A 12,751-nucleotide genomic window follows, 5' to 3' on the forward strand; every position below is an offset into this window, starting at 1 on the left:
AATGGACAAAACGTTAACAAAAGATGAGGCAATGTAATTAATGGGGGACAATGGCTTTTTGGTTGCAAATAGAAATAGTAGTAGTCATGGCAGCTATGCAGTTTTTGCTTTGTGCCAAACTGTGAAAGTGAGCAGTATTCCCTATTTACTGTTGTGGGACTTACTAGCAAGAGTATTTGTCACTGTTGTGTGCTAGATGTATCTGTTAGTTTCCAGACAGTAGTTCTGCTGTCCACTAGCCTATGTGCTTAGTAACATGGAAGGCTGCTCCTGATGGTCACAGTAACACTGGGGAGCTATATAATTATCTAAACTTGTGTGATCTTCAAAACAGAGACTCTGAAGCTTCAAAACACACATACACGCACACACACACACACACACACATATATATATATATATCATTGGGCAGCACGGTGGTACAGTGGGTAGCTCTGTCACCTCACAGCATGAAGTGTACTCTGTTTTCCTCCCACAGTCCAAAGACATGCAGGTAGTCTAATTGGAGACACTACATTGCCCATAGATGTGAATGATTTGTGTGCCCTGCAATAGATTGGCGACCTGTCCAGAGTATATTCCTGCCTCTTCCTGCTTTTTCATTTGTCATTTTTTTAGGGGGGCAGCTGGTATTCCTTTTCCTAATACTCTCTCTATCTTTCTCTCTCACACACACACTTTGTGCTAAATACATGGGGAATACCAATGAGCAGATTTGCATCGTTAAGATGAGCAGATTTATATTTTACATGAGCTGAATGGAAATGTTACACTTTCTATTTGCTTGTTGAATTGATTTGTGTGAGTCATTATTAAAACCATGTTGGCAAAATGTGAGGATTTAAATATCAGCTTTCACCCCAAGTAACACTATCTTGTGTAATGTGCAATTCTATTTTTTCCCCACTACTAAATACTTCTTCCTGTCCTTTCTGAAATCAAAACATATGGCAAAGAACTTCTATTGCATAAGTCCTAGTGATTTGTTTATTTAAACATAAATCATGTCTGACCCCCACAAGATGACGGGTAAGAGAAACACATAAGCTCAGCTGCTGCTGTGACTTTTTTCATATTTGTCAAATAAACACAATTATCATGCCAACTGAGCTTTATACTTGACATCTCAGGTGGGAGAAAAACAACAGGCTGTAAAACAGGACTGTATTTATACTTGTGGAGAGAACAGTTGTGCTAAAAACAGGAAGTGCTAACAGAATTGCGTGCAGTAGCAAAAAGTTACATTCACAGATCCACAAAATCCAGGAATTTTATGAAAGCCACTTTCTCACATGGGTGGGTAGTGCAATGGTTAAGTAACTGGGCTTGCAAAAAAATTTCACATTCAAATCAAATACATTTATAAACAGGTAAAAATATGGCTGTAAAAATATATTAACTACATGTATCACAACATATAATGGCCTGCTAATCATATAAACAATGTAAGACAATATATATTATATGATTGAAGACCTAATGAGAGAGTAAGGAAATTCAAATAATTAACTTAAGGAAGGCAAACCATCAGACTGACATATGTTTCCATTAACCACTATGTCGTTTGTATTTTTCTTTGCTTACCAAAAGGAATTGTGTGAACCAGAGGGGTTTGGGAAGAATTTGGCTGATGTTTGTGATTTTGTGAATATAATTTTCAAACTGTCTCATAACATCACAGCTTTCAAAATCTAAATGAAGCTTTCAATGTTTTCAATGTATATTTTGTTGTGTTTAGTTAACAGTCCATCCATTTTGTTCATTTATAAGAATAATGAAGCAAGTGCAACAGTTTTTTTTTTTCCCCCTTTTGCATGACAACACAGTAGTTATGATAGAAATAGGTGGCATGCCTACTCCTGCTACAGTGCAACCATCTTACAAGAATATCTGATGTAAAAATATTCTATTGATGCAATTATAAAAATCCATGGGATGAAACTATTCCAATTTGAATGCTTTTTGGAATACTCTGTAACAGGATGCCCCTGCTCTGTAATATAAAGCACTCTATTTCAAGCGTCATGCCCATTCAAGCAGGGGGGGCAAGTGCCCCACCAGATTTTTGATATCTGGATTTTTTATATTTTTATTTTATTACTATTATTATTATTATAATATGTAGTTATGATAATTTTATATTATGAGTCAAACGTATTCTTCTAATTATGTCATAGATACCTCAAAAAGTCACACACCCCCTTTCCCTATGGTATTGGTTTCTTCCAAAAGTTGGAGGATGAAATTGGTTCGCAACAGCAGGTATGCACAGCACTCTGTTGCGCATCAATGCCGGAGGAGATGTAGGCTGCAGCTTAACGATGTGTTGCTGAAGTGGTCAGAAGAGCATCAATCCCTTTTTCAAACGTGTGAAAATGAAATGCAATTAGTTATACACACTTAGCTGCATTTGAGAAATATAGGCATAGTTTGCTTTGCAAGATAGTTGGCTAGTACCAGCTAAAGTTAGTAGCCATCCCTCAATCCGGTTGTTTAGCCTTCTGGCTCGCTAGCTAGCATAGCATTCTATTTAACATTGGTAAAGGAGAGCTGTGTGAATCTTATGGCAGTTAGCTGATAGTTTTTACCACCACTATCACAGGTTATGGTTAGCAAAACACTGAATTCCATTTGATATCTCCAGGTCAAGATGCAGAGGAAAATCTCGTCATTCTTTACAAAAACAACAGAAAGCCCCAGCCCTGTCCTCAGTCAGGAGGTTGATAGTGCAAGAGGTAGGTTATCTTAGGTGAGATTTATAGTGATAGGCTATTTTTCCTTCATGGAAATGTATGCAGATTTAATTGAAAGATGTGTTCCCTCTTTCATATGACCATTTCAGACCAATCAAGGGATGATGATGATAATCAGGCAGTTAAAGTTGCTGATCTGTGTGAAGCAGGTAAAGATATGTGAATAGCCTAATGATGATTCTCACAACAACAACATGATTATGATGATGATGATAATAATAATAATAATAATAATAATAATTGCGTCATTATTTTCTTTTTTTTCTGGGGAAGGACCCCTATGGCCCTCACTCTAATTGTGCCCAGAATTTTGGCTTGCAGGACGCCCCTGCTCTGTAATATAAAGCACTCCATTTCAAGCTGCATTTTCCGGCTTTGAACTTAGCTGGGTCTCGGGGATAACTTTCTCCGTCCTCTTTCCTCTCTTCCTCTCTTCTCCACACTCTGACTTAAGTAACATCATAATTCGAAGTTTAACCTACCGTTAGCTATTTATGCGTGCATCCGTACAAGGCTAGCAGTAGCAAGACAGCTGCCGGACTGTAAATCTAGTTGTATGGCTAAAACATTTGTGTTATGAGTCAAGTGTAACTGATTGTTGTCTGTCACCTACTAATCATATGCTACGTGCGTATAATTGTATTAGTTCATAGTGCGTTCATAGCGGTACCAAGGGGCAACAACTCGCCTCTATGAGAGAAGCCTTTTACCCCAGTGGTTACTGTGTGAACTGCAACACCTGGTTGCAAAAAGAACTTGAAACCCCGCCCACCCAATGTTAAGTCAATGGGGAAAGCCTGAAAAGAGGCCAATTTTCTCTGAGGAAATATAAAGTCAATAAATGTTTTTCACAAGAAATGATGGTTTAAGTAGTTAATCCCATCCCTTGTAATGTCTCCCCTGGGTCTGATTTTTTAAAATAAGTCCCCCAAAATTCCCAAATCTTGGTTAATTTCAGTGCGCACAATGTGGCTTGTCCTACTACCGTATGACCGTATAAGGATTTCCCCATCCTTGAAGCCAGGCAAAGTGCTTCAGCGGCAGGTGTGATGCCGTGTCGTTTTATTCCGATTAGCTAGGTACATACGATCTCACCATTTAAAAGTCCAAGGTCCAAAAATGTTGTGTGCTGCGTTCAACTGTACTAACCGCTATTCTAAGGATTCTTCTCTCCAGTTCTTACGGTTAATACATTTGCGACATTTTCAGATAAACAAGGTTCTATGTCAGAATGCGATTTCTGACCATTTCAGGGTTTCAGTTGATTCTCTTTTATAATTTGTATATGTTGTTGGTGAAATCAGATTTGTAAGCAGTTTTGAAGCTTCTTTAAGAAGACAATCTAATGCGATTTACTTAGGTAGGGGGAGCAAGCTTACTGTCTTGCTATCGATCTATCTGTCTATCTAGCTAACTTGCTAGCTAGTTATCTTGTGATATATCTGTCTAGCTATCTAGAGTTCTGTTATCTATCTGTCTATATAACTAGCTAGCTAGTTAGCTAGTGATCTATTTTATCTATTTTTCCACTGCGCTTGCATTGGTTGCAACGGGCAATGCAGCTGCGCCCTAGTTTGGGCTTCATGCGCCAGTGAACACTAACCATAGCAGATCAGTGGGTGATGTCATGAAGCACTTCGTCCATATTTTTATATGGTCTATGAGCGGTACCCAGCAACCTTGTTGAGATAGTTACTAGATGGGTTACTAGATATGACCAAACGAAAGCTTCCCAACAACAACAGTAACCCTCCAGACACATCCCTCCCCCCAATGACGTTTTTCGGCCTCTGTGACTATGGCGTTGCAACACACCAACAACACGACAACGTTACCGAAAAATTAATTTAAATTTAACAACTCAACTAAGTACTATCAAGCTTGCTGACGTAACTGTATACTTTTATTTTGTTGATTTCCTTTGGGCATAATTCTGATAGAATTGCATATGTGCTGCCCATGCATAATTATACCACTAATTATAGTGTATACTACTTATAAGAATACACATATATACAGGACTACTATGAAGTGTGAAAATTGCAATGTTGCAGTGTGAGAAAGAGAAAGAGGTGAGAAAAAAGAACATTACCTATCATTACAATATGCCAATCTACAGTGTAAATGTGCAAAATACCTTGCCACTCTAATAAACTGAAAATGACTTTGTTATGTGTACACTAAGATCTTTGAACATCTGGCTATCTCACTGAAAACATGTTTCCCGTGTGTACTGTAAAGCATGGCGTTCATTGTAGGAAAATGTAGCTGTCCTACACTAGCCAGTATGGCAGGGCTGGCCGGCATCCCATGATACATTTTTATGACAGTCGCACTGTGGGAGAAACCAATGGAACAAGGAATGACCTTTCCTATTTTATTGTAATTAATTTATTTCCTCAAAGGGGACAAGTGGACCCAAACCATGCCAGGAAAATTCCCCCAGAGCATAACAGAGACACCGGACCGGTGGGTCAAGGATTCAGGCAGGTACCGTTCACTTGGTGTACACTACACATGCACTCGCCCTTAGATGGAAGGATCACTGCAAATCAATAAAAAGTTATTCTGTGTGATCATCTTTATCCTATGATGAAACATTTCTATTCTGATGATAGTGGTCCCTTCCAAGATAACACTTCCCCTATCCACATTGCAAGAGGGGTCAACTGAATGGTTTGATGAGTGTAAAAATGATGTGAATTATATGCCATGACCTTCGCAGTCACCAGATCTGAACCCAACTGAACACCTATGGGAGATTTTGGACCAATGTGTTAGTGCTCTTGCTCCAGTAGAGTTCCAGAGAATCAATTCCAAGGCACACTAAAGCTGTTCTGGTGGCTTGTGGTGGCCCAGCACCTTACTAATACACTTTATGTTGGTTTTTCCTTGAACTAGTTGCCCGTCTGTACGTAAGTATGTATGCATGTATGTGTGTGTATATATATATATATATATATATATAGTGATGCCAAATTCCTAACATTTTACCAATGACGCAATGCATGACATTCCCAGCTTGGTGCCTTGAGTTTGTGAAATGATGTTTTCATACGCCTGTAGGTATGGGGGAAGTGACAACACTACAGTGAACACCCACCCCCCCCCCCTCCCCAGGGAGTGTGGAATGGCATGTTTGTCATACCAATTTTGGATGTCTGGCAGTGCCAGGATTCAGCATGCAAAAGTCTCAGAGAGGGGGGAGTAAACTCCTGTTCCATCTGCCTTATTTTCACACTCCAGCATAGAGGTACAGGCAATCAAAGTGTGTTCTCAGTGGTTATGATGGCTAGGAAGCAAACAGCACAGTTTTGTTTCGGGCACTCAATTATCCAAAGGGTCTTCTTTAATGGTCAACATAGTAGTTATGCTGGCCATGTCACAGACATTCTTGAAGACCAGGCACACAGTAGCTGCGGTTACATGCACACTTTTTTTCATTCTGATTGAAATCATTCCGATTGAAGATTTCGGGTCAACCGTTTACATGGGATGTGATCTAATACGGTCTGGTGTTTACACGTTTGGAAAACCCAAACCAGTTCCATATCACAGACGTCAAATTTTTTTTTAGGGACAAACTCCTCCGTAGTGTCAGCCATCCAGCCGCATGGCGCACCTGTACTATCTATATAGCTAGCTAGAGTGAGAGCACCTATTATCGACCAGAGGGGGGGACGTGTATCGACCACCTTAACCGGTAGTGTATTTACTTCATATTTATTAGAGATAGCAGGACATCGTTACCTATTAAAATGTCCTGTAAAAAAATACGCATAATAAACTGTCTAAATGTAAAAAAACAACTTCATACATATACATGTAGTTATATTAATACAGTCTTATTTACAGAATCAACTTTAAGATAAGCAACGCGCTCGGAATTATCTCATCACGACCCATTAAAAGCAACGGCGCAGACGTTGCTTAATAATTTCAAACTGCTTTTCTAATGGCTATTTTGCGTCCTGCGACTTGGCTTACAACTGTGAATATGTACAGATTCCTAGACGTGCTGATAGCGACCACCCTTTCTCATATTAATCTCAAATACGGTAGATAGGACACTTAGACAGTATGCTAGCAAATTTATGTCAAGTTCCATTCATTTATATGGGGTGGTCGATACACATCCCCTTGGCCACCAAAAGAGCTCGCTGGACCACCTCTGACTTATTTGCCGACACAGAAAAGAAATTCAAAAGTAGGCTACTGAAAACATAGATTTTAGTTTTGGCTGAGAAAACAACGTTAGATGCCTTGTATGAGCGCTGTCAGTGCAACTGATAGAATGTGCAGTTTCACTGTAGCCCGATACTCCCGATCTCTCTGGAAAGGCAGATCGTGGAGACATTTTAATCGTTCACAATCTAATATCGACATATTGCCCACATATATATCTATGATCGTCCACACCTACACCACATGTTTGATCAGTGGAGAGAAACGTATACGTCACCACGCATTTATGTCAACACGGTGGGCATGCGCATAAAGAACGCAGCCAGAAAATAATCAGTTTAATCGTTTACATGGTATAATTTTTCTTTTGATCGGTTTATGAAAAGGTTTAAACTACCCCTCTGCAACCAACTGAAATTTCAATCGGTTTGGGCCTGTTTATTCTGATTGAGGTGTTTATATGGAGCATTTTCATTCTGCTTGGGCTTTTAAACTGATTTTAATTGGAATATTAGGCTCCATGTAAACCCAGCCAGTGATTCTGGTCACTACAGTGATGTTTGGTGACCAATAGTGCCTGGACAGCGAGCGTACAGTGTTTGTTTGTGTTTGAGGACTTTTGCAATGCACAGGTCCCTGGGAGCACTTGAATATGAAGTACTGCCACTGGAGTGGAATTGCTATTGGAGACTGGGGACTCTGGAGAGAAGGAGCTGCTGGCCCACTTGGACTGCTGCTTAATCATCCCCAGTCTGGTTGCAGCACAGCAGAATCTGGCCCATGTATAGTGTGACACCATGTGCAATTACTTCCACTTAACTCACTCTCTCTCTCTCTCTCTCTCTCTATATATATATATATATATATATATATATATATATATCTGCCAATCGCTTGCTTGCTCTCTTGCATGTAATAATATCTTATATAATATGTATGTTTTTAAAAGACCCCTGTGCTGCTTACTCTCCCCTTCAAAATATAACCACCCTGCCATGCCACACATAAGTGCACATTGCTATTATGAAAACATATTAAAAACTGTTTTGTATCCTGCGATAATCACACATTTATCCATATGCATTTATCCTGCATTAAGTAACATGCTAAATTATTACTTCACTGCCCCCATTTTTTTTTTCTATGCATATTGGTTTGCACAGCCCATGGACACTAATGTGAGTCTACCAGAAAGATTATGTCGTACTGGTTGCAGGGAAATTTTTTTTAATCATCATTGCAAATGCTTGGCATCCAATCATTATGCCAGTCCAGATCAGTTCTTTCCACATGAGCTGAAGATAATGCGGGAACTGCAACGCTCCTTAAATTCCAAGGACGATGTCTGCTCAGATGTTGTGTGGGCACACCCAGACCACGCCGCCGTTCCTCGGAACACCTCATTAAAGGTGATCTTAATGGGAACAGTTCAGGTTCATGTGAAGGACTCACTGGCAATTAGACCCTTTTTTCTGTGTTGACTCGGTCAGAACGATGGTGATTGCCTTTTTTTTTTCTTATTTTACAAGGAAACGGAATGTCATCTTGCATACTTCAGCCATTGTGACAATGTCTTCTGTGGGCTCTAATGCTACAGACTCACTGGGACTGAAGAACAGGAGTGATGTGGAGACATGTAATGCACTGACCGCTGTCTCCAGACAGTATGCATGCTGACCAATTACTAACAGGCACTCAGATGTGACACCTTGCCTTTTTACCAAGTGCCACACTCTTCGCATTGACCTGTTAGTCAACCATGAAAGGACACAAACACTTTAGCACTTTGGAGTTGCCAAAAGGGAAACTTTTCAAGTGAAGACGTTGCTATTTAGCACATTTACAGATGGCAAACTGAGGCAGCAGGATGAAAATCAAAATAGAACTGAAATAGTTCTCACTGGCGCTCAGTTTTAAGAGGCAATGGTACACTACACCGTATATATATATATATATATATATATATATATATATATATATATATATATATATATATGTATATACACACATTACTAGTTGAAATCCCTTCTTCAAAGTGCTTAAAATTTGAATGCCAAAAGGGCTCCTCATAAAATGGTGAGAGCATTATTACATTATTCTCATCATATGTCACACATTGACATGTGAATCATATTTCAGGCTTGTGGATCAAACCCCACAGTCTTCATAATGACCAAGCATGATTCCTGACAAGTGACATGGTGATCTCACTAAGCTGAAGTCCCAGATCCCTCACCTCAGGAACACATTGAGATCCTTTATTGACCCTAAGGTCTAATGCTGTTTTCTGTATCCCTTAAAATCAATGAAAAAGCCTAGTAGTTCAGAGTGGTGGGCCTAGGGCTTTGGCTGGGCTAGGTTAGCCCATACCAGAATGGAACACCTTTTGGGAAAACCAGGTTACCAATGAAAATGATTTTGGTGGGCTTAAAAATCAGTGCCCCGTGTCTAGAGATGAGGGCACCATCCTGCAGTACATTTCAGTTTTAAGATGAGATGTTTTACCCACATCATGACTAGACTGGCATTTGATTGGTGACTCATTTCCCTACCTGCTTATCTAGGTTATCTCCTCAAAAGTGAAATGCATTCTCAATCTACATTTAGTCATAGTAGCACGTTTTGTCCTTTAATTTATTATCTGAACATTTAGCCTGCTTTATTTTCTTCAAAACGGATGGCATATCTCTTTTAAAATACTTTAAAAACATATTGTTTTAAATACGAATTGTAAATATTGCTTCATGGAATATAGTTTCATAGTTTCAAGTCAGAATAAGTCAGAATAAGCCACCACTCACCTTATGTGGACACGTGGGCGGAACTGAGCTGAATGACTTGTCAGGGGTCTGGCTCTGATTCTAGAAAAAAAACAAAAAACACAATAGCATGTCAAGAACAATTTCCTCAGCGGATGCTGTGGTCATACCAGCAGGGGGCCAGCTACTACCATCATGACTCCAGTTAGCTAATTTGTTGGTGTTCTTTTTATTTTTGTTCCATTTTTGGTGTGTGGGGGAGTGTGTGTGTGTGTGTGTGTGTGTGGGGGGGGGGGGGGGGTTAAGGACCTGTTCACAATAATCCTATTTCATATTTTGTCAGTATGATGACTGTTAAAGGATGGACTCTTTCATTGCTCAGTGGGAGTTGAGGAGTCAGGGTCACAGAATGCATAGTGAACATTGTAGCCATGAAGCTAGTGTGCTTGAAAATGGTATTGCCGAATAGCTATCAAATGATATATTTATGTAAGGCCACAAATGGGGGACATACAATCCGATCTTGTGTTGTTACTAAAAATGAGTATTAATGATTGAATGCAATGGAATACAAAAGCTTCATTGTCAATGACTGCCTGACAGCAGGGCCATTGTAGGCAGAGGTGATATAGGCTGTTGCCTAGGGCTCCATCTGTATGGGTATACCAACTCTCTGGGAGGGGTACCAAATGATGGGGGAAAAAATTGGGAGAATGGAGCACTTTGCATTCATGATAGTTAGCAAAATGTCCCCAGTTTACAATCGCTACTTATCTCCCGACCCCACCCCACACTTAACACTTGCCGATTTCTAATTACACCCCCCACCCCACCCCGATCCGCTGTCTCGCCAGCGGGGAAGGGATCCAGGGGAGATACCGTGAACCTCCGCGTGTGTTACGCTCTCCCAGTGACACTCCTCACTGTCAGGTGAAAAGAAGCGGCTGACGACTCCACATGTATCGGAGGAGGCATGTGGCAGTCTACACCCTCCCCATACCAACAGAGGATAGCGCATCGACCAGGACTGTGGCTGGTCCACTTGCGGAATTGGTATAACAACTAAATTGGCGAGAAAATGGGAGAAAAATTGCAAAAAAATTTGATTGTGGTTATTGATAAAATTATTTAATTTTGAGTTCATATATAGCCAATTTTATAGGAACATTTGAATGGGTTCCTTTCCATATTATCAGAAAATTGTTAGTTCAAAACTGTGATCTCAGAAGGTGCGTCACATTTCTGACATTCCTGTCTCTTGAGGGCTAGCCACATTTTGACTGTCAGACTCCTCTATAATTTCATATTGGATTCAGACAATGAGTGATGATGCATCAGCCAATCAAATTTTGATGTGTATGATTAGAACATCCCCAGGTCACCTACTCTGTTTCGGCCACCACTGTTTGATATCATTATGTTTGCGCCAGTAACAGCTGTTCAGACAAGTGAATATGTACAGTTCTCAAAGTCGAAGGTAACAAAAAATGAAGAACTTCATCTCATTGTGAATTTAATGCCAGTCCCATTTTCAAGACAGATTTATCAAATCACATTCTATAAACCCAGATATAACAAAGTTTTTTTTTAAAGATTACAAGATAACCACAATAAAATAATTGTTTCTTTGAGCTAATCCTGGTGTCTGACCTATCAGTGTTGTTCATTGATCATCATATTCACACAGCTGTTGTCAGCATTGCAAGATTCAAAGAGAAAGCGCTCAATCTGAACGAAAAGTCTAAACGAGATGTCACACTCTAGCTAGCTTGCTCAGCATGAATAAATTAAAACGGAAATCACTGCTAGGGTTTTTTTTAGTATTATTAGCCTACAAAGAAAAATTTTGTTTTGATCATAACGCAAAAACATTTGTATTTTACTTCATCCCGTTAATCCCACTATTTCATCCCATTTCTATCACAAGAGTGACAATAAAATCTGACAAATCGTTGACAAATAACAGCAAAAAATATATATATGTTTTATATTAGAACACAAGTGAATTAGTGTAAAACAAAGATTTTTAAATGTCCTGTTTTCCAAAAATTCAGAATTCCATTGGCTAGAGTGATCACTGTAAGACTTTGGCATGCCATAAGAATAAGACTTGTATTGACATGTACCCTTGACATCTCATTGAGCAACATGCTTGTGTGTATTTGCTATAAAGGTTGAGCTCGGTTGAGTGTGCTTCTGTGGGTGGGTGGGAGTGGGGAGTTGTTGCATTGTTGAAGGCCCTGTCTCTGACCCCACGGTCTACTACTGTCTATACATATAACAGAATAAATCCACATCCTGAATTCATAATATTATAAACTATGTGTACTATACCATTTCTTGCATATGATTTTATTATGCATCAGAACTCAATGGTTATGCATTGCTCTCTCAAATAATTATAATTTCTAACAAACTAAATATGATGTCACAATCTCCTGTTGCCTAGGATTGCATGTGAATTATTGTTCCAGATAAGTGATAATTGTACTGCAGTAGAGCATATGTGTGCTGAACTGTCTATGTGACAATATGCAATCTCTCTCTCTCTCTCTCTCTCTCTCGATACAGCACAGAATTTGAGCAGGTGCCGCCAGTCAGACTTCCATATCCAATTATCTTCCTGTGGCATGGCTAATGCTCCCTGACACTATTAATGCTTTCCTTATGGTATCAGTGAACAAGATGAAACACTGAACTGTCCAGGCTTCAATGTCCATATTTCATCTCTGTTTAAAGGCAGGAAGAGTTTTCACCAAATGTTGGATAATACAGCCTCACTAACAGCACCACCCACACACCACCCTTTAAAGAAAAACCAGGCCTTGTCTGGTTTTTGCAATTTCGTCTTATTTTCTTTGCTTTTAATGAGAACAAAAGTCTTTGTCTCTAGTCATGTGTGACCATCCCTGGCATCAAAATTACAAGGAAAGATGAAATGTTACTTGATAAATGCTTGACACAAATGCATCATAAACTAATTCTTCTGTTTGAATTAGTTTCAGACATGAGTACACTTTAAGATATGCAACTTAACTAAAACAGATGTTGGCA

The 12,751-nt window shown here is 39.4% G+C and overlaps 1 protein-coding gene across 3 annotated transcripts in view; it reads right to left on the reverse strand.

Moving 5' to 3' along the window:
• The window catches only part of pcdh11 (protocadherin 11), a 252,405-nt gene that overhangs the window by 126,038 nt on the left and 113,616 nt on the right, over positions 1–12,751 (reverse strand). For 2 of the 3 annotated variants that reach the window (XM_064328154.1, XM_064328153.1), the window contains exon 4: positions 9,740–9,799. In XM_064328154.1, coding sequence (XP_064184224.1) covers positions 9,740–9,799 — 60 coding nt within the window. Of the gene's footprint in view, positions 1–519; positions 2,357–9,739; positions 9,800–12,751 lie in introns of those variants that run through there. The other variant, XM_064328156.1, reaches the window with a different exon arrangement.

The sequence above is a fragment of the Anguilla rostrata genome, chromosome 3, assembly GCF_018555375.3.
Source record: "Anguilla rostrata isolate EN2019 chromosome 3, ASM1855537v3, whole genome shotgun sequence".
NCBI classification, from domain to species: domain Eukaryota; kingdom Metazoa; phylum Chordata; class Actinopteri; order Anguilliformes; family Anguillidae; genus Anguilla; species Anguilla rostrata.